The 27,643-nt window shown below is 47.9% G+C and overlaps 1 protein-coding gene and 2 non-coding genes across 3 annotated transcripts in view; all 3 read right to left on the bottom strand.

Annotated features, from left to right (window-relative positions):
* Positions 1–2,258: 2,258 nt before the first annotated feature.
* Positions 2,259–27,643, bottom strand: part of KANSL2 (KAT8 regulatory NSL complex subunit 2) — an 82,504-nt gene continuing 57,119 nt past the window's right edge. The window contains exons 7-9 of the mRNA XM_063952751.1: positions 15,544–15,797; positions 15,277–15,459; positions 2,259–2,622 (exon numbers count right to left, since the gene is read on the bottom strand). Of these exons, the coding sequence (XP_063808821.1) occupies positions 2,506–2,622; positions 15,277–15,459; positions 15,544–15,797 (554 nt within the window). The 3' untranslated portion in view covers positions 2,259–2,505. The remainder of the gene's footprint in view (positions 2,623–15,276; positions 15,460–15,543; positions 15,798–27,643) is intronic.
* On the bottom strand, positions 2,689–2,823 carry LOC135054278 (small nucleolar RNA SNORA2/SNORA34 family). The gene has a single exon (XR_010243476.1). It is a non-coding gene; the product is annotated as a small nucleolar RNA SNORA2/SNORA34 family (small nucleolar RNA).
* On the bottom strand, positions 23,820–23,952 carry LOC135054279 (small nucleolar RNA SNORA2/SNORA34 family). Its single transcript, XR_010243477.1, has one exon. It is a non-coding gene; the product is annotated as a small nucleolar RNA SNORA2/SNORA34 family (small nucleolar RNA).

The following is a 27,643-nucleotide window of genomic DNA, read 5'->3' as shown; positions in this document are numbered from 1 at the left end:
TCTTCCTTGACAACCTTCCTAGGGAAGCATCCACTACTGGTGGAGTCTCCCACGTACCCACTACACCGTTAGGTAAAGGGTAAGTTACCTGAAACCTCTTTGGAAATTTAAAGCGTTTATCAGGTTGCTTCCAAGCCTCTGAGATTGGAAAGATGTAGGAATGGGAATTGTTTATATATTTTTTTTATTTATTTTTTTCTGGAATTTGATTAATTCGAAATCCTCTAGCTCCTTAACTTTTTCCACTTTAAAGTTTAGGATCTCTTCTACCACGTCAAAGTAAGGAATCAATACCCGCGATTGCCGTGTCCTCTTCTGGAGAATTGGCGTCTAGGTTAGATTCAATCATCCTCTGATTCTGGTACAATAGGAAGAGGTCTTTTAACTACCTTGCACACATTTGTTTCTGCTTGTGCGGGCGGTGTTAACCTGATGAAAAATTCTTTCATCGTTCTTGAGAGTCCAGCAGCCCATTCTGATTGGTGCTTGCGTGATTCCGCCATCTCCTTGGAGATTTTATCTGCAAGGTCTTTCACCTATGACCTAGACGGAGCACTGCTCCCAGGTGTAGCGTCCTTGTCTGGAGTCGCACACCCCGGAGCTGCCAACACGGGTGCTCGTTTTGTTACCTTTCGTACAAACATAACAGGTCTTGGTTGTTTAAACCCCCTACCAGGGTACTACGCAGTGCTTTCCCCTTTAAACTAGGAAAAGAAAGACTGCGGCAGATGACGGAAGCAAAGGTATCGGATCCGGCTGGAATTACTCTTCCCTCTCTTGTATTGCAAAAGGAATAGGACAAGAATAAATAAATTAAAAAATAAAATTAAATAAATAATAATTAAAAACACCAGCCGACCAAGTTGTATCCGCCTGCTTCCTTGTATTTTCTACAGGATCTTTGTAATAGAAGCCCGTTTGAAAATATAAATGTAAAGTAAAAGTATTTGTTCAGGAGATCCTCAGTATTTTTTGCAATATATACTTTCCCCAGCAGAGGGAGCTATTGCTACATGATAACATCCCTCTTGGTACCTATACGAGGGGGAAGGAATGGCGCCACTTAGAAATAATTAAAATGTCCGTCACTGAAGAATTTTGGGAACTTCCTTTCTATGCCTAGGTAAACTTATAAGTAATGCAGCCTGTTACCTATATATATATATATATATATATATATATATATATATACATACACACACACACACACACACGCTGCCAATGTAACGCTTGTTACACGTGCACTGCAGAACGGCATCAGGAAGCACTAACCTCCGCAGTGTCATACCAGTCCCCACTGTCGCACTTCCACTTGATGAAGCAGTGGCAATACTAAGGCAGGCGTTCTGTTGGCTGCAGCAGACAGTCTCTCACGCGGCTGAGAGATCTCCCCAGCCGCGCGGAATTCACTGCAGCGTCTCTGCCCCCCGCCGCGCGCGCTCCGGGACCGCTCTGACTAAGTCCCGTAGCGGCGCTTTGCTAGTGTCTCCCCACACGCGCTGCATGATCCGGCTCTACTCTGGGATATCTAGCGGCGCTAGTCAGAGGCTGTTTAGTGTGGGAGATTAGTCATATCCCCCCCCGGCGCGCTCTTCCAGCCCCGCTCAGTCTCTGCTCGCTGGTGACCGCTGCGCCGCTGTGGTGACCTAATGATTATTTGACCGGGGGAAAAAATAAATAAAAACCTAACATGGGCCCTTATCATACAACCAGTACTCCCTGTGCCTGGATTAGAAGATCTCCTGTAGAGAGATGCAGATTCCTTCAATAAGGATCATTGTCTCTCCCATATTAAGCAGCCTTGTCCCCCTTTTGTTAGGTTGACGCAGCCCTTATTACAGATTTTTAGAGTTTTTAGTCAGGAGCTCAGAGCTCCATGTGCTGTACCTCCAGCACAATTTTCAAAACTGAGGGAGGAGGGATGTGAAGGGGGAGGAGCCGGCTGTGCAGACAATGCTAATTTTAGATTGTGCCACACCTCCGGTTGCAAGCTTCACACCCCTACTGTATAGGACTCCAGTGTCCCCTAGTGGATGAAAGAGAAACATGCACTGTGTGGGGTAATGAGGACCGAGTTTGCAGACCTATGGCTTACAGGGAGGTAATTTTTACCTATGTAGCAGTATGGAAAGTCCGGTATGTTGTTCAAGGGACTGAAGACACAAACAGTGGACAAGATCTTGTCACAGAGTACTGGGAATATACAAACATACTGAAATTTAAATAGATTAAAAAAAATAAAATAAAAAACCACTCCATTATTTATAAATCATTTTTTTATTTACAAATATTTGTTAGCTATATAGAAGCTTAAGTTGCTTAATTGTAATATGACTTAAAGCAACAACCTGCAGATATTACGTGTCAGATGTGAAGATATTATTATACAGTTTTGCCAAGGAAGACCTCACGTGACATATGTGGACTTCTAAGTGAAAGATAGGAAATCGATACATAAATAAAAGGATGCACATAAAATTAGATCAACACTACAAGCATCCAAACTCATTTGAAAGAGGCACGATCAACATTTCCATTGGCCGTGGACATTGTTGTCAATCCATTATCACCGACTGGATCGGTCAATTGTGCAGGAGATGCTCCGACTGACTGGACCCGACTCTGAAATTAAAATAAAGTTTAGAAGGAACCCTGTAGTCTGGTTCACCTATCAAACGATTAATGAATGTCTGTCTCTTTCAGATGAATTGGCTGGGTCATACAGATCACTTGCCCAGCCAACAGACCACAGGAAGAGGTTTATGTATGCTCCTGCTTGAAACCAGCAGCTACAGCAAGCTACCAGCCTTGATTTAGGGCTAAAACCAACTAACAAACACTAGTACAAATTCAAGTAACATCTAGATCACCATAAATAAGTATAGGAATATGATATTCTGGAATGGGGAAAATAGGATTTTAATTACCTACCGGTAAATCCTTTTCTCGTAGTCCATAAGGGATATTGGGGTGACTTGGTACGATAGGTACAGACGGGGTGCAAAGGAGCCAGTGCACTTTAAAATTTCTTCACTGGGTGTGCTGGTTCCTCCCCTCTATGCCCCCTCCCACAGGCAGGAGAGAGGAGATATACCAGAGAAAGAACATAATAATGAGTGGTGAGAGTTATATACCACAGCACACCACGAACATAAAACAACCAGCAACAGCTGGTAATGAAAACAGCAATAGCTGAACAGGTAACTATAGAAAAGTCAACGCACTGAGGCAGGCGCCCAATATCCCTTATGGACTACGAGAAAAATAAGAATTTACTTACCGATAATTCTATTTCTCGGAGTCCGTAGTGGATGCTGGGGTTCCTGAAAGGACCATGGGGAATAGCGGCTCCGCAGGAGACAGGGCACAAAAAGTAAAGCTTTTCCAGATCAGGTGGTGTGCACTGGCTCCTCCCCCTATGACCCTCCTCCAGACTCCAGTTAGGTACTGTGCCCGGACGAGCGTACACAATAAGGGAGGATTTTGAATCCCGGGTAAGACTCATACCAGCCACACCAATCACACCGTACAACTTGTGATCTAAACCCAGTTAACAGTATGATAACAGAGGAGCCTCTGAAAGATGGCTCCCTAAACAATAACTCGAATTAGTTAACAATAACTATGTACAAGTATTGCAGATAATCCGCACTTGGGATGGGCGCCCAGCATCCACTACGGACTCCGAGAAATAGAATTATCGGTAAGTAAATTCTTATTTTCTCTATCGTCCTAGTGGATGCTGGGGTTCCTGAAAGGACCATGGGGATTATACCAAAGCTCCCAAACGGGCGGGAGAGTGCGGATGACTCTGCAGCACCGAATGAGAGAACTCCAGGTCCTCTTTTGCCAGGGTATCAAATTTGTAGAATTTTACAAACGTGTTCTCCCCTGACCACGTAGCTGCTCGGCAGAGTTGTAATGCCGAGACCCCTCGGGCAGCCGCCCAAGATGAGCCCACCTTCCTTGTGGAATGGGCCTTAACAGATTTAGGCTGTGGCAGGCCTGCCACAGAATGTGCAAGTTGAATTGTGTTACAAATCCAACGAGCAATCGACTGCTTAGAAGCAGGCACACCCAACTTGTTGGGTGCATACAGTATAAACAGCGAGTCAGATTTTCTGACTCCAGCCGTCCTTGAAATGTATATTTTTAAAGCTCTGACAACGTCCAACAACTTGGAGTCCTCCAAGTCGCTTGTAGCCGCAGGCACTACAATAGGCTGGTTCAGGTGAAACGCTGATACCACCTTAGGGAGAAAATGCGGACGCGTCCGCAGCTCTGCCCTATCCGAATGGAAAATTAAATAAGGGCTTTTATAAGATAAAGCCGCCATTTCAGATACTCTCCTGGCGGAAGCCAGGGCCAGTAACATAGTCACTTTCCATGTGAGATATTTCAAATCCACATTTTTTAGTGGTTCAAACCAATGGGATTTGAGGAAATCTAAAACTACATTTAGATCCCACGGTGCCACCGGAGGCACCACAGGAGGCTGTATATGCAGTACTCCTTTGACAAAAGTCTGGACCTCAGGGACTGAGGCCAATTCTTTTTGGAAGAATATTGACAGGGCCGAAATTTGAACCTTAATAGATCCCAATTTGAGACCCATAGACAATCCTGATTGCAGGAAATGTAGGAAACGACCCAGTTGAAATTCCTCCGTCGGAGCACTCCGATCCTCGCACCACGCAACATATTTCCGCCAAATGCGGTGATAATGCTTCGCGGTGACTTCCTTTCTTGCCTTAATCAAGGTAGGAATGACTTCTTCTGGAATGCCTTTTCCTTTTAGGATCTGGCGTTCAACCGCCATGCCGTCAAACGCAGCCGCGGTAAGTCTTGAAAGAGGCAGGGACCCTGTTGAAGCAGGTCCCTTCTCAGAGGTAGAGGCCACGGATCGTCCGTGACCATCTCTTGAAGTTCCGGGTACCAAGACCTTCTTGGCCAATCCGGAGCCACTAGTATCGTTCTTACTCCGCTTTGCCGTATGATTCTCAATACCTTTGGTATGAGAGGCAGAGGAGGAAACACATACACCGACTGGTACACCCAAGGTGTTACCAGCGCGTCCACAGCTATTGCCTGCGGATCTCTTGACCTGGCGCAATGTCTGCTGAGGAAGTCTGCTTCCCAGTTGTCCACGCCCGGGATGAACACTGCTGACAGTGCTATCACGTGATTCTCCGCCCAGCGAAGGATCCTGGCAGCTTCTGCCATTGCACTCCTGCTTCTTGTGCCGCCCTGTCTGTTTACATGGGCGACTGCCGTGATGTTGTCCGACTGGATCAACACCGGTCTTCCTTGAAGCAGAGGTTCCGCCTGGCTTAGAGCATTGTAGATTGCTCTTAGTTCCAGAATGTTTATGTGAAGAGACTTTTCCAGGCTCGACCACACTCCCTGGAAGTTTCTTCCTTGTGTGACTGCTCCCCAGCCTCTCAGGCTGGCGTCCGTGGTCACCAGGATCCAATCCTGTATGCCGAATCTGCGGCCCTCCAATAGATGAGCCCTCTGCAACCACCACAGAAGAGATACCCTTGTCCTTGGAGACAGGGTTATCCGCAGGTGCATCTGAAGATGCGACCCTGACCATTTGTCCAACAGATCCCTTTGGAAAATTCTTGCATGGAATCTGCCGAATGGAATTGCTTCGTAAGAAGCCACCATATTTCCCAGGACTCTTGTGCATTGATGTACAGACACCTTTCCTGGTTTTAGGAGGTTCCTGACCAGGTCGGATAACTCCTTGGCTTTTTCCTCGGGAAGAAAAACCTTTTTCTGAACCGTGTCCAGAATCATCCCTAGGAACAGCAGACGAGTTGTCGGCATTAATTGGGATTTTGGAATATTCAGAATCCATCCGTGCTGCTTTAGCACCTCTTGAGATAGTGCTAATCCCATCTCTAGCTGTTCTCTGGACCTTGCCCTTATTAGGAGATCGTCCAAGTATGGGATAATTAATACGCCTTTTCTTCGAAGAAGAATCATCATCTCGGCCATTACCTTTGTAAAGACCCGAGGTGCCGTGGACAAACCAAACGGCAGCGTCTGAAACTGATAGTGACAGTTTTGTACAAGGAACCTGAGGTACCCCTGGTGTGAGGGGTAAATTGGAACGTGGAGATACGCATCCTTGATGTCCAAGGATACCATAAAGTCCCCTTCTTCCAGGTTCGCTATCACTGCTCTGAGTGACTCCATCTTGAACTTGAACTTCTTTATGTACAGGTTCAAGGACTTCAGATTTAGAATAGGCCTTACCGAGCCATCCGGCTTCGGTACCACAAATAGAGTGGAATAATACCCCTTCCCTTGTTGTAGAAGAGGTACCTTGACTATCACCTGCTGAGAGTACAGCTTGTGAATGGCTTCCAAAACCGTCTCCCTTTCGGAGGGGGACGTTGGTAAAGCAGACTTCAGGAAACGGCGAGGTGGATCTGTCTCTAATTCCAACCTGTACCCCTGAGATATTATCTGCAGGATCCAGGGATCTACCTGCGAGTGAGCCCACTGCGCGCTGTAATTTTTGAGACGACCGCCCACCGTCCCCGAGTCCGCTTGAGAAGCCCCAGCGTCATGCTGAGGCTTTTGTAGAAGCCGGGGAGGGCTTCTGTTCCTGGGAAGGAGCTGCCTGTTGCTGTCTCTTCCCTCGACCTCTGCCTCGTGGCAGATATGAATAGCCCTTTGCTCTCTTATTTTTAAAGGAACGAAAGGGCTGCGGTTGAAAAGTCGGTGCCTTTTTCTGTTGGGGAGTGACTTGAGGTAGAAAGGTGGATTTCCCGGCTGTAGCCGTGGCCACCAAATCTGATAGACAGACTCCAAATAACTCCTCCCCTTTATACGGCAAAACTTCCATATGCCGTTTTGAATCCACATCGCCTGTCCACTGTCGCGTCCATAAAGCTCTTCTGGCCGAAATGGACATAGCACTTACCCGTGATGCCAGTGTGCAGATATCCCTCTGTGCATCACGCATATAAAGAAATGCATCCTTTATTTGTTCTAACGACAGTAAAATATTGTCCCTGTCCAGGGTATCAATATTTTCAATCAGGGACTCTGACCAAACTACCCCAGCACTGCACATCCAGGCAGTCGCTATAGCTGGTCGTAGTATAACACCTGCATGTGTGTATATACTTTTTTGGATATTTTCCATCCTCCTATCTGATGGATCTTTAAGTGCGGCCGTCTCAGGAGAGGGTAACGCCACTTGTTTAGATAAGCGTGTTAGCGCCTTGTCCACCCTAGGAGGTGTTTCCCAGCGCTCCCTAACCTCTGGCGGGAAAGGGTATAATGCCAATAATTTCTTTGAAATTATCAGCTTTTTATCAGGGGCAACCCACGCTTCATCACACACGTCATTTAATTCTTCTGATTCAGGAAAAACTATAGGTAGTTTTTTCACACCCCACATAATACCCTGTTTAGTGGTACCTGTAGTATCAGCTAAATGTAACGCCTCCTTCATTGCCAAAATCATATAACGTGTGGCCCTACTGGAAAATACGGTTGATTCGTCACCGTCACCACTGGAATCAGTGCCTGTGTCTGGGTCTGTGTCGACCGACTGAGGCAAAGGGCGTTTCACAGCCCCTGACGGTGTTTGAGGCGCCTGGACAGGCACTAATTGATTGTCCGGCCGCCTCATGTCGTCAAACGACTGCTTAAGCGAGTTGACGCTATCCCGTAATTCCACAAATAAAGGCATCCATTCTGGTGTCGACCCCCTAGGAGGTGACATCCCCATATTTGGCAATTGCTCCGCCTCCACACCAATATCGTCCTCATACATGTCGACACACACGTACCGACACACAGCAGACACACAGGGAATGCTCTACACGAAGACAGGACCCACTAGCCCTTTGGGGAGACAGAGGGAGAGTCTGCCAGCACACACCAAAAAAGCGCTATATATGACAGGGATAGCCTTATAATAAGTGCTCCCTTATAGCTGCTTTATATATATCAAAATATTGCCATTAAATTTGCCCCCCCTCTCTGTTTTACGCTGTTTCTGTAGTGCAGTGCAGGGGAGAGACCTGGGAGCCGTCCTGACCAGCGGAGCTGTGAGAGGAAATGGCGCAGTGTGCTGAGGAGATAGGCCCCGCCCCTTTTCCGGCTGGCTCGTCTCCCGCTATTTTGTGAATCCAGGCAGGGGTTAAATATCTCCATATAGCCTCTGGGGGCTATATGTGAGGTATTTTTAGCCTTTTAATAGGTTTTCATTTGCCTCCCAGGGCGCCCCCCCCCAGCGCCCTGCACCCTCAGTGACTGCGTGTGAAGTGTGCTGAGAGGAAAATGGCGCACAGCTGCAGTGCTGTGCGCTACCTTTAGAAGACTGCAGGAGTCTTCAGCCGCCGATTCTGGACCTCTTCTTACTTCAGCATCTGCAAGGGGGCCGGCGGCGCGGCTCCGGTGACCATCCAGGCTGTACCTGTGATCGTCCCTCTGGAGCTGATGTCCAGTAGCCAAGAAGCCAATCCATCCTGCACGCAGGTGAGTTCACTTCTTCTCCCCTCTGTCCCTCGTTGCAGTGATCCTGTTGCCAGCAGGAATCACTGTAAAATAAAAAACCTAAGCTAAACTTTCTCTAAGCAGCTCTTTATGAGAGCCACCTAGAATTGCACCCTTCTCGGCCGGGCACAAAAATCTAACTGGAGTCTGGAGGAGGGTCATAGGGGGAGGAGCCAGTGCACACCACCTGATCTGGAAAAGCTTTACTTTTTGTGCCCTGTCTCCTGCGGAGCCGCTATTCCCCATGGTCCTTTCAGGAACCCCAGCATCCACTAGGACGATAGAGAAAAGGATTTACCGGTAGGTAATTGAAATCCTATTTTCTCTAGCATCCATAAGAGATATTGGGTATATCTTAGTATGATGGGGACGTCCCAAAGCTTCCAGAACGGGTGGGAACGTGCAGAGACTGCTGCAGCACCGCCTGCCCAAACTGGGTATCCTACTAGTAGAACTTAACAAAAGTGTTCTTCCCCGACCAGGTAGCAGCTCGGCATAATTGCAAGGCCGAGACTCCACAGGCAGCCGCCCAGGAAGAGCCCACCGATCTTGTAGAGTGGGCCTTTAGAGACTTAGGAATAGGCAAGGCTGCCGACACATAGGCCTGTTGGATAGTCAGCCTAAGGCAACAAGCAATGGACTGCTTTGAAGCAGGGCAACCCTTTTTCTGCGCATCATAGAGAACGAACAAGGAATCAGTCTGATGCGAGCTGTTCTCTTGACACAGATCTTCAAAGCACGCACAGCATCCAATGACTCCGGAGGAGCAGAAACGCCAGAACTTGACGGAACCACAATAGGGTGATTCAGGTGGAACGCAGCGACAACCTTCGGCAGGAACTGCTGCCTAGTCCTAATCTCCGCTCTGTCCACATAGAAGACCAAGTAAGGGCTTCTACACGACAAGGCCCCCAATTCTGAGATACGCCTAGCAGAAGCCAGGGCCAGTAACATCACCGTCTTCCATGTGAGGTACTTATCTACTACAGTCATCAGAGGTTCAAACCAGGAGGACTGTGCAAATTCCAACACTACATTCAAATCCCAGGGTGCCGTGGGCAGACACAAAAAGAGGTTGAATGTGAAGTACTTCTTAAAAGAAGGTCTGAACTTCTGGCAACACTGCCAATTTCTTCTGGAGGAAAACTTAGAGGGCTAAAATATGGACCTTAATGGAACCCATACATAAGCCTTATCCACACCAGCCTGCAGGAAATGGAGGAAATGTCCCAAGTGGTACTCTGCAGGCGGATACGAGCGTTCCTCGCACAAAAAGACATATCGTCTCCAGATATGATGATAGTGTTTTGACGTGTCAGGTTTCCTGGCCTGAACCATGGTAGCAATGACTCTTTTGGAAAGGCCCTTGTGAGATAGGATGTTCCGCTCAACCTCCATGCCGTCAAACGAAGTCACTGTTAGGCCGGGTAGACGAATGGTCCTTGTTGAAGATCTCTTCTAAGTGGTAGAGGCCAAGGGTCTACGACTGACATGTCCAGAAGATCCGCGTACCACGCCCTCCGAGGCCAATCCAGAGCAGTCAGAATTCCCTGGACTCCTTGATTTCTTATTCGCTTGAGCACCCTTGGGAGCAACGGAATCGGAGGAAACAGACCAGCTGGTAAGGCCAAGATGACGTCAGTGCATCCACTGCTCTCGCCTAAGTGTCCCTGGTTTGGGAGCAATAACAATGAAGCTTCTTGTTGAGTCGAGAAGCTATCAAGTATTTGTGGACAGCCCCACCGGTCGATGATCTGCTGAAACACGTGATGGTGGAGCCCCCACTCCCTGAGTCGTCACAATCTCCACCCAGGGAAGTCCGCTTCCCAGTTGTCCACTCCTGTAATAAAAAGGATTGCAGACATTGCTCTTGCATTTCTTTCTGCCCAGAGGAGTATCTTTGACACCGCTCACATGCAGGCCCTGCTTTTTGTTCCTCCTTGTCGATTGATGTACGCCACTGCTGTGGCATTGTCCGACTACTTGGATCGCGTGATCCTTGAGTAGAGGCCTGAAGCAGAGCATTGTAGATCGCCCAAAGTTCCAGAATGCTGACCACCTGCCCTGGAACTAAGCCCCTTGGGTGACCGCTCCCCATCCTAACGGACTCGCATCTGTCATGAGGAGGATCCAATCCTGAATCCCGAAACTCCAGCCTTCCAGGAGATTGGAAGACTGCAGCCACCACAGGTGGGAAATCCTGGCCTGAGGTGACAGCTGTATCATCCGGTGCATCTGTATATGTGATCCAGCCCACTTGTTCAGGAGATCCAATTGAAATGTTCTGGCATGGAACCTCCCATATTGGATCGCCTCTTTTGGAAACATCTTCCCCAATAATCTTATGCAAAGATGGATGGATACTCGAGTAGGTCGGAGCACCATGCGGACCATCTCCTGAAGTGTTCTCGCCTTGTCCTTCGGGATGAACACCCTCTGAGCCACAGTATCCAGTAACATCCCCAGGAACAGGACCCGCTGAGTTGGCTCCAGGTGGGACTTCTGTAAATTGAGAATCCACCCATGGTGTGACAGAACTTGGATAGTGCGGTCAATATGGAACAAAAAAAGCTCCCTGGATCTTGCATTTATCAGAAGATCGTCCAAATAAGGGACAACACTGACCCCTTGGACCCAGAATATCATCTCTGCCATTACCCTTGTGAACACCCTCGGAGCTGTGGACAGACCGAAGGGAAGTGCCTGGAACTGGTAGTGATCGTCCAGCAGGGCAAACCTCAGATAACCCTGATGAAGTGGCCAAATCGGAATATGAAGGTAGGTGAGATGAGGTGGCCAAATCGGAATATGAAGGTAGGCGTCCTTGATATCCAGGGAAACCATGAATTACCGGTATTCCAGGCCCGCAATCACTGCTTGTAAGGATTCCATCTTGAACTTGTAAACCTTTAGACAAGGGTTCAAGGACTTTAGATTCAAAATGGGCCTTACCGAACCATCCGGCTTCGGTACCACAAACAGGTTGGGGTAATGACCCTTCCCACGTTTGGTACTGGAACAATGACGTGGGACTGGACCAACTTTCGGATAACTTTTGTATGGCCTGTTGCATAGTAACTTGCATATCCTCCAAAGCTGGTAAGCTTGATTTGAAGAATTGTTGGGGAGGAGCACCGTCGAACTCCAGCTTGTAGCCCTGAGAAATGAGGTCCTTAACCCAGGTATCCTGGCAGGAACCCTCCCAAACACGGCTGAAGTGACACAGTCGAGATCGCCTCGGGGTGGGTGGGCACCATCATACTGAGGACTAAATGGAAGCAGAACTGGTGCTCTGTTCCCGAGAACCGGTGTTCGCAGGTCATCTTGTCTTACCTCTGGTGCCTCTAGCCGCATTGGAGGTACCTCTGGCCCTAGATCGAAATCTGTTAGATCAAAACGACTGAACAGACTGCCCCGGGTAGGAACACCTAGCCGGCGGGGCCCCAGATGGGAGACACGTGGATTTCCCCGCAGTAACCTTAGAAATCCACGTATCCAACTCAACCCCAAAGTGCCATTCCCCAGAAAAGGGAAGAGATTCCACACTGCGCTTGGACTCCGCTATCAATTGACGCAACCACAAGGCCCTGCGTGCCGACACTTCCATGGCAGAGGTCCTAACATTAATACACTGCTCAAAAAAATAAAGGGAACACTAAAATAACACATCCTAGATCTGAATGAATGAAATATTCTTATTAAATACTTTGTTCTTTACATAGTTGAATGTGCTGACAACAAAATCACACAAAAATTATCAATGGAAATCAAATTTATTAACCCATGGAGGTCTGGATTTGGAGTCACACTCAAAATTAAAGTGGAAAAACACACTACAGGCTGATCCAACTTTGATGTAATGTCCTTAAAACAAGTCAAAATGAGGCTCAGTAGTGTGTGTGGCATCCATGTGCCTGTATGACCTCCCTACAACGCCTGGGCATGCTCCTGATGAGGTGGCGGATGGTCTCCTGAAGGATCTCCTCCCAGACCTGGACTAAAGCATCCGCCAACTCCTGGACAGTCTGTGGTGCAACGTGGCATTGGTGGATGGAGCGAGACATGATGTCCCAGATGTGCTCAATTGGATTCAGGTCTGGGGAAAGGGTGGGCCAGTCCATAGCATCAATGCCTTCGTCTTGCAGAAACTGCTGACACACTCCAGCCACATGAGGTCTAGCATGGTCTTGCATTAGGAGGAACCCAGGGCCAACCGCACCAGCATATGGTCTCACAAGGGGTCTGAGGATCTCATCTCGGTACCTAATGGCAGTCTGGCGAGCACATGGAGGACTGTGCGGCCCCCCAAAGAAATGTCATCCCACACCATTACTGACCCACTGCCAAACCGGTCATGCTGGAGGATGTTGCAGGCAGCAGAACGTTCTCCTTGGCGTCTCCAGACTCTGTCACATGTGCTCAGTGAGAACCTGCTTTCATCTGTGAAGAGCACAGGGCGCCAGTGGCGAATTTGCCAATCTTGGTGTTCTCTTACAAATGCCAAATGTCCTGCATGGTGTTGGGCTGTAAGCACAACCCCCACCTGGGGACGTCGGGCCCTCATACCACCCTCATGGAGTCTGTTTCTCTGGCAGTGCTCCTCCTGTTCCTCCTTGCACAAAGGCGGAGGTAGCGGTCCTGCTGCTGGGTTGTTGCCCTCCTACAGCCTCCCCCACGTCTCCTGATGTACTGGCCTGTCTCCTGGTAGCGCCTCCATGCTCTGGACACTACGCTGACAGACACAGCAAACCTTCTTGCCACAGCTCGCATTGATGTGCCACCCTGGATGAACTGCACTACCTGAGCCACTTGTGGGGGTTGTAGACTCAGTCTCATGCTACCACTAGAGTGAAAGCACCGCCAGCTTTCAAAAGTGACCAAAACATCAGCCAGAAAGCATAGGAGCAGAGAACTGGTGTGTGGTCACCACCTGCATAACAACTGCTTTATTGGGGGTGTCTTGCTAATTGCCTATAATTTCCACCTATTGTCTATTCCATTTGCACAACAGCATGTGAAATTGATTGTCAACCAGTGTTGCTTCCTAAGTGGACAGTTTGATTTCACAGAAGTGTGATTGACTTGGAGTTACATTGTGTTGTTTAAGTGTTTCCTTTATTTTTTTGAGCAGTGTATTTCCCATCTCCTTGAGCGAGTCACACAGGACGCATGCAGTGTCACCGTAGTGACCAGAGGCATATTCCCGGAGAGGCCCTCCTGAATTTGAGAAGCCCACATGTGAATGGCATGCGTCATCCGGCAACCCACTATGACCGGCCTTTGCGATACACCTGCTGCTGTGTAGATAGACTTTAGTGTAGTCTCTATTTTTCTGTTCCCAGGGTCCTTTATGGTAAGGAGCCCGGGGCAGGCAGCACCGCCTTTTTAGACAGTTGATAGACTGATACGTCAACCCCCGGAGGTTCTTCCCAGAATTTCCTACCTTCAGGAGCAAATGGGAAAGTGTGCAAAAGTCTTTTTGACACTTGGTATTTTTTTGTCTGGATTTTTCCAGGCTAACTTAAACAGGTCATCTAACGCTGCAGAATTAGGGAAAGTGACATTAGGCTTGTTCTGTGTAAAGAAAAACGACTGCTGTGATGCAGCATCCTCTAGAGGGAGTTTTCACACGTTCTGTATATACCACGCTTTTGTGGTCCTGCGTTGGGGGGGGGGGGGCTGTGTAACATCTACACTGACAGCCAAGTCTGCAGCTGAGAGCATTAGCAGTGAGTTGTGATGACATATCAGACATATTTTAAGGGCACCTAGCCAGGAAGGCTCTTGACCCTGTCCCCAGCCCCCTCACTGAGTTGTGTAGATTGGCTGCATTGTTCACGTGATACAGAATCAGATAAGGGAGAGAATCTGGTGTGGCATACACTGTATAGTTTTGTGTTTACCCATGTTCACCGTAAAGCACAATCACATACACAGACAAGTAATAACTAGCAAGCCTGCCCCTTACTGTATGTGAGGGGGAGATAGAGAGAGGGGACCAGCACACCCCAGCTACACAGCTCCAGTGAAGCTGTTATATCACAGAAAAACACCTATGATTACGGTCCTTGATGGGACACAGATTGCGTACAATAGCGGCTCTCCCCCTTTGCTCCACCCTGTACCAGTTTTCCAGCGTGTCAGGAGGAGCTGTGTGTGTCTGCTGCTGTAAGCAGAGGAAGGCGCCAAAATACAGCTGGTCCCGCTCTGAGGTAGCTCTGCCCCATTACAACTGCACCGGAGCTACAGTGTTTCTTATACTTGCAATGTCTCCCAATTAGCTTAAAAACATCACACAAGTGCTAGTTTAAGCCACTGCTAGCCAGTGTACACAGGGGGCTATAGCGGGTCCCCTCCAGGAGGGTCCCGTATGCCTCCCCTGCGTGTCAGCCGCACTTTGAACCAGGGGACCCCCTTAGCGGAGCCTACCCGGTTTGTACTCACCACTGTCGTCAGCTTCAGGCTATTGTTAGGGGTGTGCGGCGTGCTGTGATTGCGACAGCTAAGGCGAAGTGCCCCACTGTACAAACAACCTCTCAGGACCACCAGAGATGTGCATCCTCTCCTGAGGGCACTTTTTTCTAAACTGCCTGTGGGAGGCAGCATAGAGGGGAGGAGCCAACACACCCAGAAGAAATTTAAAGTGCACTGGCTCCTTTGGACCCCATCTGTACCCCATCGTACTAAGTCTCCCCAATATCCCTTATGAATGCTAGAGAAAAGTGTATTTCACACAAAGCATGAGGCATTTACCGGTCCTGCTGTTCCTATTAAGGAGTCTGCAGTCAGAAGAGCGTGGCTGGAGCTGGTCCGTTCTGTTTCAGACATTATGTCAAGTGGTGTTCTCGAAACATCTTTCAGAGTCATGTCGACAGAAGGATCAAAAAGCAGGGGTGATGGAGGGCATTGCATGCCATCTCCTACTACATCAAGGTCCTAGCAGGAAAGAAAACATTTCACAATGAACAAGAATTAGCTGTATTCAGAATGACAATCACATTGTTATATCTCCACACTCACATCACTGAACTCCAGGGGTAAGTTTTCTGAAGGTTGTAGCTCCGCTGCACTCAGGTAAAGCTCCATAGGAGACACATCCATTGGTTCTGCTGCAGGTAGCACTGGTTCAGACTTGTACATTGGTGATGGTAACCGGTAGTGAAGAGGACAACAGGGATCTTCAGATAGGCTAACTGGGACTGGTTTATTACAAGGAACCTCTTCAGAGCCTGCACACATCTTGAAAAGAATCTGATTACTGTCCTGACAGATATCTGGTCAGACTGAAGTCAAGGTTTATAATTGCTTCATAATGGAACAATCATTGAAAACAGACAAAACATTTTATGTATATACATTTAGCCATGTGTCCAATTCTCCAGTTAGTAAGCTAAACCAGTGCCACATATTCCCAACTGTTGTAAACATTGTTGGAACTGCCGAGTATGTAATGCACAGCTGCTGCCAAAACTTGTGATTTGACGTTAATAAACCGTTAAAGAACATCAGTTGCTGAAGCATGTTACATAGTATTTATCAATAACATTGATTTAAAGGGATTATTATGTGTGTGTCACACAGATAATGACCTGCCAGTCTGGGACCACTCAATTATTGTATGAAATAATTAGCAGTATCATAAAGCAGGGCCGAAACTAGGGTATCTGTCACCCGGGCCCCCCCCCCCCCCCACCTGCTATCAGGATTTAACACTTACCGTATATACTAGAGTATAAATTGACCCGAATATAAGCCGAGGCACCTAATTTTACCACAAAAACCTGGGAAAACTTATTGATTCGAGTATAAGCCTAGGGTGGGAAATGCAGCTCTAGCCGTACACAGCCCTCATAGTGCCAGATATGCCCCACAGTGCCAGATGTGCCCTCATGCTGCCAGATATGCCCCACAGTGCCAGATATACCCCACAGTGCCAGATATGCCTTCATGCTTCCAGATATGCCCCACAGTGCCAGATATGCCCTCATGCTGCCAGATATGCCCCACATAAGGCAGCGCCCGCCCACTCAGGCTGCATAAGCTGTAATCACAGAGAGCGGCAGGAGGGGAAGGAACAAAAGGCAGCGCCCGCCATCTCTGTGGGAGCCCCAGCGATGACATCCGCTCGGACTCACTCTCTCCGGCTCATTCACAGCATCCACGTAACTGCAGCTGACTCAGCGCTGCCTGAGCAATCCCACAAACCTGTCATGTTCCATCCCGAACACCCCAATCTCCGCCGCCCACCAGTCACGTAGATCTCCCATGGAACGCCCTTTCTGCCTTGTAATCCAGCTCATTCAGAAGCTTATCTACTTACCCTCCGTCGCTCTCCTGTGTCTCCGGCGGCAGCGGCGTGTGTGTGTTAAAGGAAGTGCCGGTTCGTGCTCTTCCTTTAACACACAAACACGCCGCTGCCGCAGGAGGGACACAGGAGAGCTGAGCTCTGTGCCCTCCGTGTCCCTCCTAAATACTGACTCGAGTATAAGCCGAAGGGGCTTTTTCAGCACAAAAAAAAGTGCTGAAAAAGTTGGCTTATACTTGAGTATATACGGTATGTTTATTATTGAGACCCAACAAAATTGTGCAGCTGCACAGATGAGGTTATTTTGTCCTCCCTGCTTCAACTTGGTGTCAGTAGAAGTGAACCTGAAGAAGAAAATTTGTTTAGCAAATCACCAAGTACATAGTGGAACAATGTATAGCAAATCTGTGAGCTGACCAGGTAATAGCATGATTGGATCTATCCGTTCTTACAGCAATAAATCGTGCTTAACAATATGAGGTCTGCACAGAAGTGTTTTCCTACGCCCTAAAATTACATCACACCGAGTAGGGGGGAATTGCATAACAAATGGGTCAGATGGAGAGTTGAAAGTACCCAATGAGGAATAAGAGAGTGAGGGGGATCAAATGAGAGCCGGGATGCAATGAAGTCAAAGTTCAGCGGCCGTGCGGGATGCCGGCCGAACTCGGACGTAAAGGGCAATCGTGTACAAGGCAAAACCATGTCTTGTACATGATTGCTCCTTTAAAAACATGTCCGAAATTGTCCGGAAACCCGCCAAACTCGACTTCATTACACCTCGCCCGATGAGTGAGAACTGGAGCCTGCTGCTGCACCTTCCCGACTATCAATCACAGACACTGAACCGAATGACAGCAGAGTTGTTTGGGAAAAACACGCTGGCGGAAAAATATTGACTGGCCATTTCATGCAGTTAAAACAAAAATAAACACTAACTTTTTGTTTAGGGTCACACTCAACTTAAGATGTTGTCAACATTATGACCAAGAAGACATTTCATCAGTGTCAACATGCTGCATATCATAATGAACATGTCGACATTACGGTGTCAACATAATATACTGAATGCGTGGCTGCAGTCAGCTGCATTATCACATCTCATCACTGTCAGTGAAACTGCAATCTAAAAATCATTAAAAATAAGAATTTACTTACAGATAATTCTATTTCTCGTAGTCCGTAGTGGATGCTGGGGACTCCGTAAGGACCATGGGGAATAGCGGCTCCGCAGGAGACTGGGCACAAAAGTAAAGCTTTAGAACTACCTGGTGTGCACTGGCTCCTCCCCCTATGACCCTCCTCCAAGCCTCAGTTAGGATACAGTGCCCGGACGAGCGTACACAATAAGGAAGGATTTTGAATCCCGGGTAAGACTCATACCAGCCACACCAATCACACCATATAACTTGTGATCTAAACCCAGTTAACAGCATGATAACAGAGGAGCCTCTAGAAAAGATGGCTCACTACAGCAATAACCCGATTTTTTGGTAACAATAACTATGTACCAGTATTGCAGACAATCCGCACTTGGGATGGGCGCCCAGCATCCACTACGGACTACGAGAAATAGAATTATCGGTAAGTAAATTCTTATTTTCTCTGACGTCCTAGTGGATGCTGGGGACTCCGTAAGGACCATGGGGATTATACCAAAGCTCCCAAACGGGCGGGAGAGTGCGGATGACTCTGCAGCACCAAATGAGAGAACTCCAGGTCCTCCTCAGCCAGGGTATCAAATTTGTAGAATTTTACAAACGTATTTGCTCCTGACCAAGTAGCTGCTCGGCAAAGTTGTAAAGCCGAGACCCCTCGGGCAGCCGCCAAAAAGATGAGCCCACCTTCCTTGTGGAATGGGCTTTTACAGATTTTGGCTGTGGCAGGCCTGCCACAGAATGTGCAAGCTGAATTGTACTACAAATCCAACGAGCAATAGTCTGTTTAGAAGCAGGAGCACCCAGCTTGTTGGGTGCATACAGAATAAACAACGAGTCAGATTTTCTAACTCCAGCCGTCCTGGAAACCTATATTTCCAGGGCCCTGACAACGTCTAGCAACTTGGAGTCCTCCAAGTCCCTAGTAGCCGCAGGCACCACAATAGGTTGATTCAGGTGAAACGCTGAAAACCACCTTAGGGAGAAACTGAGGACAAGTCCTCAATTCCGCCCTGTCCGAATGGAAAATCAGATGAGGGCTTTTACAGGATAAAGCCGCCAATTCTGACACGCACCTGGCCCAGGCCAGGGCCAACAGCATGACCACTTTCCATGTGAGATATTTTAACTCCACATATTTAAGTGGTTCAAACCAATGTGACTTTTGGAACCCAAAAACTACATTTGGATCCCAAGGTGCCACTGGAGGCACAAAAGGAGGCTGTATATACAGTACCCCTTTCACAAATGTCTGAACTTCAGGGACTGAAGCTAGTTCTTTTTGGAAGAAAATTGACAGGGCCGAAATTTGAACCTTAATGGACCCCCATTTCAGGCCCGTAGATACTCCTGTTTGCAGGAAATGTAGGAATCGACCTAGTTGAAAATTCCTCCGTCGGGGCCTTACTGGCCTCGCACCACGCAACATATTTTCGCCAAATGCGGTGATAATGTTTTGCGGTTATATCTTTCCTGGCTTTGATCAGGATAGGAATGACTTCATCCGGAATGCCTTTCTCCTTCAGGATCCGGCTTTCAACCGCCATGCCGTCAAACGCAGCCGCGGTAAGTCTTGGAACAGACAGGGTCCTTGCTGGAGCAGGTCCCTTCTTAGAGGTAGAGGCCACGGATCCTCCGTGAGCATCTCTTGAAGTTCCGGTTACAAAGTCCTTCTTGGCCAATCCGGAGCCACGAATATAGTGCTTACTCCTCTCCATCTTATAATTCTCAGTACCTTGGGTATGAGAGGCAGAGGAGGGAACACATACACTGACTGGTACACCCACTGTGTTACCAGAGCGTCTACAGCTATTGCCTGAGGGTCCCTTGACCTGGCGCAATACTGATCGAGTTTTATAAACATGTGGAAGACTTCTGGGTGAAGTCCCCACTATCCCGGGTGGGGGTCGTGTCTGCTGAGGAAGTCTGCTTCCCAGTTGTCCACTCCCGGAATGAATACTGCTGACAGTGCTATCACATGATTTTCCGCCCAGCGAAGAATCCTTGCAGCTTCTGCCTTGCCCTCCTGCTTCTTGTGTCACCCTGTCTGTTTACGTGGGTGACTGCCGTGATGTTGTCCGAATGGATCAACTCCGGGTGACCTTGAAGCAGAGGTCTTGCTGAGCTTAGAGCATTGTAAATGGCCCTTAGCTTCAGGATATTTATGTGAAGTGATGTCTCCAGGCTTGACCATAAGCTCTGGAAATTCCTTCCCTGTGTGACTGCTCCCCAGCCTCGCAGGCTGGCATCCGTGGTCACCAGGACCCAGTCCTGAATGTCGAATCTGCGGCCCTCTAGAAGATGAGCACTCTGCAACCACCACAGGAGAGACACCCTTGTGCTTGGTGACAGGGTTATCCGCTGATGCATCTGAAGATGCGACCCGGACCATTTGTCTAGCAGGTCCCACTGGAAAGTTCTTGCGTGGAATCTGCCGAATGGGATTGCTTCGTAGGAAGCCACCATTTTTCCCAGAACCCTTTCATTGATGTACTGAGACTTGGCTCGGTTATAGGAGGTTCCCGACTAGCTCGGATAACTCCCTGACTTTCTCCTCCGGGAGAAACACCTTTTTCTGGACTGTGTCCAGGATCATCCCTAGGAACAGAAGACGAGTCGTCGGAATCAGCTGCGATTTTGGAATATTGAGAATCCAATCGTGCTGCCGTAACACTACCTGAGATAGTGCTACACGACCTCCAACTGTTCCCTGGATCTTACCCTCATCAGGGAATCGTCCAAGTAAGGGATAACTAAAATTCCCTTCCTTCGAAAGAGTATCATCATTTCGGCCATTACCTTGGTAAAGACCCGGGGTGCCGTGGACCATCCATACGGCAGCGTCTGAAACTGATAGTGACAGTTCTGTACCACAAACCTGAGGTACCCTTGGTGAGAAGGGTAAATTGGGACATGAAGGTAAGCATCCTTGATGTCCCGAGACATCATGTAGTCCCCTTCTTCCAGGTTCGCAATCACTGCTCTGAGTGACTCAATCTTGAATTTGAACCTCCGTATGTAAGTGTTCAAGATTTTAGATTTAGAATCGGTCTCACCGAGCCGTCCGGCTTCGGTACCACAACAGTGTGGAATAATACCCCGTTCCCTGTTGCAGGAGGGGTACCTTGATTATCACCTGCTGGGAATACAGCTTGTGAATGGCTTCAAAAACTGCCTCCCTGTCAGAGGGAGACATCGGTAAAGCCGACTTTAGGAAACGGCGAGGGGGAGACGTCTCGAATTCCAATTTGTACCCCTGAGATATCACCTGAAGGATCCAGGGGTCTAATTGCGAGTGAGCCCACTGCGCGCTGAAATTCATTGAGACGGGCCCCTACCGTGCCTGATTCTGCTTGTAAAGCCCCAGCGTCATACTGAGGGCTTGGCAGAGGCGGGAGAGGGCTTCTGTTCCTGGGAACTGGCTGATTTCTGCAGCCTTTTTCCTCTCCCTCTGTCACGGGGCAGAAATGAGGAACCTTTTGCCCGCTTGCCCACGAAAGGACTGCGCCTGATAATACGGCGTCTTCTTATGTTGAGAGGCGACCTGGGGTACAAACGTGGATTTCCCAGCTGTTGCCGTGGCCACCAGGTCTGAAAGACCGACCCCAAATAACTCCTCCCCTTAATAAGGCAATACTTCCAAATGCCGTTTGGAATCCGCATCACCTGACCACTGTCGTGTCCATAACCCTCTAGTGGCAGAAATGGACAACGCACTTAGACTTGATGCCAGTCGGCAAATATTCCGCTGTGCATCACGCATATATAGAAATGCATCTTTTAAATGCTCTATAGGCAATAATATACTGTCCCTATCTAGGGTATCAATATTTTCAGTCAGGGAATCCGACCACGCCAACCCAGCACTGCACATCCAGGCTGAGGCGATTGCTGGTCGCAGTATAACACCAGTATGTGTGTAAATACATTTTAGGATACCCTCCTGCTTTCTATCAGCAGGATCCTTAAGGGCGGCCATCTCAGGAGAGGGTAGAGCCCTTGTTCTTACAAGCGTGTGAGCGCTTTATCCACCCTAGGGGGTGTTTCCCAACGCACCCTAACCTCTGGCGGGAAAGGATATAATGCCAATAACATTTTAGAAATTATCAGTTGTTATCGGGGGAAACCCACGCAACATCACACACCTCATTTAATTTCTCAGATTCAGGAAAACTACAGGTAGTTTTTCCTCACCGAACATAATACCCCTTTTTGGTGGTACTCGTATTATCAGAAATGTGTAAAACATTTTTCATTGCCTCAATCATGTAACGTGTGGCCCTACTGGAAGTCACATTTGTCTCTTCACCGTCGACACTGGAGTCAGTATCCGTGTCGGCGTCTATATCTGCCATCTGAGGTAACGGGCGCTTTAGAGCCCCTGACGGCCTATGAGACGTCTGGACAGGCACAAGCTGAGTAGCCGGCTGTCTCATGTCAACCACAGTCTTTTATACAGAGCTGACACTGTCACGTAATTCCTTCCAACAGTTCATCCACTCAGGTGTCGACCCCCTAGGGGGTGACATCCCTATTACAGGCAATCTGCTCCGTCTCCACATCATTTTTCTCCTCATACATGTCGACACAAACGTACCGACACACAGCACACACACAGGGAATGCTCTGATAGAGGACAGGACCCCACTAGCCCTTTGGGGAGACAGAGTGCCAGCACACACCAGAGCGCTATATATATACAGGGATAACCTTATATAAGTGTTTTTCCCCTTATAGCTGCTGTATTTTTAATACTGCGCGTAATTAGTGCCCCCCTCTCTTTTTTAACCCTTTCTGTAGTGTAGTGACTGCAGGGGAGAGCCAGGGAGCTTCCCTCCAACGGAGCTGTGAGGGAAAATGGCGCCAGTGTGCTGAGGAGATAGGCTCCGCCCCCTTCTCGGCGGCCTTATCTCCCGTTTTTCTGTGTATTCTGGCAGGGGTTAAATTCATCCATATAGCCCAGGAGCTATATGTGATGCATTTTTTGCCATCCAAGGTGTTTTTATTGCGTCTCAGGGCGCCCCCCCCCAGCGCCCTGCACCCTCAGTGATCGGAGTGTAAAGTGTGCTGAGAGCAATGGCGCACAGCTGCAGTGCTGTGCGCTACCTTGTTGAAGACAGGACGTCTTCTGCCGCCGATTTTCCAGACCTCTTCTGTCTTCTGGCTCTGTAAGGGGGCCGGCGGCGCGGCTCTGGGACCTATCCATGGCTGGGCCTGTGATCGGTCCCTCTGGAGCTAATGTCCAGTAGCCTAAGAAGCCCAATCCACTCTGCACGCAGGTGAGTTCGCTTCTTCTCCCCTTAGTCCCTCGATGCAGTGAGCCTGTTGCCAGCAGGTCTCACTGAAAATAAAAAACCTAAAACTAAACTTTTCACTAAGCAGCTCAGGAGAGCCACCTAGCTTGCACCCTTCTCGTTCGGGCACAAAAATCTAACTGAGGCTTGGAGGAGGGTCATAGGGGGAGGAGCCAGTGCACACCAGGTAGTTCTAAAGCTTTACTTTTGTGCCCAGTCTCCTGCGGAGCCGCTATTCCCCATGGTCCTTACGGAGTCCCCAGCATCCACTAGGACGTCAGAGAAATGCGTTTATTTCAAGATAGGTACACTAAATACTAAGAATAAGATTTACTCAGTAAAGAACCCTGGGAGGTTAGTTGTGAGAAGAAAAAAAAAATCGACACCCCTGTTCTAACATTAAGTTATGATACAAGTCTGAGCAGCACAAACAGCATTTGCAAGTTGCACACCAACTACAGTTAGTTATTGCTCTGAGCCATGGGAGTCCCACTAACAAAAATAAAACAGGATTTGGGGCTTTCATATGTAATAACACACAATTGTTCCTTCCAACTGAATTAGCTGGGCCTACAGTGTAACAGCACAGCTAACAGACCACAGGAAGAGGTTCTATAGGCTCCTGTTTGAAACCCCCAGCTACAACAAGCCAACAGTCTTGATTCAGGGCCATCACGATTCATTCCTTAAATATTCTGTTCCATTTTGACAGGATAGCATCACATAGTTACTGCAGAGGGCAGCTGTACATTTATGCTGTGAATCTCCAGTTCTACCACATCCCAAAAGGTGCTCTGCTGGATTTATAAGTGGTCACTGGAGGCCATTAGAGAGTACACTGAATGCATCGTCTTGTAAGTAGAACCAGCTTGAGATGACGTGTGCTTTGTGATATGATGAATTACCCTGCTGACAGTACTGTACAATGTCACCAATTACTGATGTGTCCACATACACCTAACCGCATATGCCATATAGCCTCATTTATTGCATTATAGACTCTCCATCACTAATGCAATAAAAGTACAATGCGAGGGTACTCTGAAGACTGAACAGACTTGTCATGTAGCTTCTGTGTATGATTTTGTTACTAATTTGGGCAAAAAGGTAAAAGATGGGAGAAATAAATGGTGCCATCATGCTTAACTTGCAAAATTAAGGAATACTTCAAGTACAGGAATTGCCACCTGTGGCAGAGCTGAAGTCAAGCTAGGCACCATACAGTGCATAAAGGATAGGTGTATGAGGACACATCTATCTCTGAAAGCCATTTCTTACAGACTGATAAAATAGTTATGGCAGACTGTTGACAACTCTATTTCTCCTAAGTTCACAGTATCCACAGGATAAACATTGGTATATGAGGTAGCGACAGCAGACTGGCACCAACTATCAAAGCTTTCAGCCTCCCAGAATGCAACAGGCCAGTCCCCTAAATCCCCGCCTTCTGGCTCAGGCAATTCAGTTTTTTTTCAAAGCTCAAGGCAGGAGCATCATAGAGATCCCTAATCAGGAGAGAACACCACACATGCAAACCCTTCTGTACAAGAAGGAAGAGGTTAGTAGGTGAAAGGATCCTCAAATCAGGTGCGTCATCAGTGTGGAGTCCCTGTGGATACTGTGGAGAAATAGAGTTATCAACAGGATAAACATTGGGATGTACCAAAGCAAATTTAGTGGTGGGGACGCTCCTGTTTGGACAGGAGAATCCTTTGCCCGAATTCAGCGTCCTGAGAGGCAAAGGTATCAAAGGCATAATGTCTAATCAATGTGTTATTGGAAGACCATGTGGCTGCCTTACATATCTGTTCAGCTGAAGCACAACGTTGTGCTGCCCATGACTGACCTACCTTACGAGTAGAGTGAGCAGAGACATTAGCCGGAACAGGGAGAGCAGCTTGAGAATATGCTTCTGAAAAAGTCATCCGAAGCCATCTCGCCAGTGTCTGCTTGTCAGCAGGCCATCCTCTCTTGTGAGATCCGTAGAGAACAAAAAGAGTGTCTGTCTTTCTGATAGCACTGGTATGATTCACATAGATCCTTAAGGCACGGACTACATCCAATGAAGCACCTCATGCAGAAAGGTCCGGCCCTTGGAAGGCCGGGACAACAATTTCTTCGTTGAGGTGGAATTTAGACATCACCTTATACTCTAAGAACAGCTCTATCTGGATGAAAAATCAGAAAAGGAGGGCGACATAATGCCCCTAATTCTGAAACTCTTCTAGCTGAAGCAATAAGCAGTAGAAAGAGAGCTTTAGCTTTTAACCATTTAAGATCTGCTTGCTTTAGTGGGTCAAATGGAGCAACCTGACGCGCCTTTAGGACTAAACTTAAATCCCAAGGCACTGCAGGGGGAACAAAGGGAGGTTGGATGTGAAGCATTCCCTGGAAGAAAGCGCGAACATCCTGTAAGTTTGCATTTTCATTTGAAACCATACAGTCAATGCTGACACCTACACTCTCAAGAAAGCCACCCGTAAACCTTTGTCCATTCATGCCTGAAGGAATGCTAGGACTCTGGAAACTCTGAAAGACCTAGGGTCAAATTTTCAATCACTGCACATTTGAAAACAGGCTTGCCATATTCGGTGATAAATGCAAGCAGAGGATGGTTTCCTTGCTCTGAGCATTGTTTGAATTACCTGTAGTGAGAATCCTCTTGCTTTTAGAATTATTTATTTATTACCAGTTATTTATATAGCGCACACATATTCCGCAGCGCTTTTACAGAGAATATTTGGCCATTCATATCAGTCCCTGCCCCAGTGGAGCTTACAATCTATATTCCCTACCACATGTACACGCACACATTCACGCTAGGGTTAATTTTGTTGAGAGCCAATTAACCTACCAGTATATTTTTGGATTGTGGGAGGAAACCGGAGTACCCGGGGGAAACCCACGCAAGTACGGGGAGAATATACAAACTCCACACAGTTAGGGCCATGGTGGGAATCGAACCCATGACCTCAGTGCTGTGAGGCAGTAATGCTAACCATTACACCATCCGTACTGACTTAGAATGGAAGTCTCAAGAGCCACACCGTCAAAGACAGTCGATCCAGGTGCTTGTAATAGCAAGGACCCTGTGACCGTAGATCTGGACATTGAGGGAGTAGAAATGGAGCATCCATCGACAGCCTCTGCAGATCTGTGTACCAATGTCTTCTGGGCCAAGCCGGAGTTATTAGTATCACGGTGCCCTTTCGATCTGTGTACCAATGTCTTCTGGGCCAAGCCGGAGTTATTAGTATCACGGTGCCCTTTCGATCGGTGGAAACACATAGGACAGACGAAATTCCCATCTCACTGACAGGGCATACACAAAGGTCGCTCTGGGATCCTTTGTTCTTGACCCATATGCAAGAACTTTGTTGTTTTAACGGGACGCCATGAGATATATCTCCAGTAACCTCACTTGTAGAGCAGAGTCTGGAAGACCTCGTGGTATAAAGCTCATTTGTTTGCATGAATGGCATGTCGACTGAGAAAATCTGCTTCCCAGTCTAGAACTCCCAGAATAAATACTGTGGACAAGGCTGGATGATGAAGTTCTGCCTACCTTAACGTGCGGCTTACCTCCTTCATTGCTTTTTGCCTGCGAGTTAATCCTTGAGGATTGACGTACGCTACTGCTGTTGCATTGTACGAGCTAATTTGAACTGGTTTTCCCTGAAGAATGTCTTTTGCCTGAATGAGTGCCATATAAATGGCCTGAAGTTCCAATATATTCATAGGCAGGCAATTTTCTTCCTTGGTAGCAACTTCTTCCTGACACTGCTCCCCAGCCCTGAAGACTGGCATCGGTTGTCATAATTTCCCAATCCGATATCCAAAAGGGTCTCCCTTTGTCCATATGGGATGTCTGTAGCCACCAAGCTAATGACCTCCTTACTTCCAGTGGAAGGACCATAGTCTGCGTTTTTATTGTCTGATGAAAACCATTCCATTTGGAAAGGATCAAACATTGCAGAGGCCTCGAGTGGAAATGAGCATACTCCACCATGTCGAATGTCAACACCATCAATCCCATCACACGCATTGCTGCGTGAATGGATACCCTTTGACTGTGTAGCAGTGCCTGAATCCTTGACTGAATTTTGGATATTTTGTTCAGGAGGTAAAATTACTCTGAAGACCTGAATCCAACACAGCCCCCAAGCGAGTCATCCGTTGCGACGGAACCAGGGACGAGTATGCCCAATTTATGAGCCAACCGTGTCTCTGTTGCAGATGTTACTGAAGCTATTAATGAGATTGTGACAGGATTAATAAATCGTCGAGGTATGGAAAAATCCTTATCCCCTGCTGACAGAGACAAGTTGCCATTACCACCATAATTTTGGTGAACACTCTGGGAG

Source organism: Pseudophryne corroboree, chromosome 2 (assembly GCF_028390025.1).
Source record: "Pseudophryne corroboree isolate aPseCor3 chromosome 2, aPseCor3.hap2, whole genome shotgun sequence".
Lineage (NCBI taxonomy): Eukaryota > Metazoa > Chordata > Amphibia > Anura > Myobatrachidae > Pseudophryne > Pseudophryne corroboree.
Note: the sequence above shows the minus strand (reverse complement) of the source record. Positions and strands in the feature narration are given on the sequence as shown.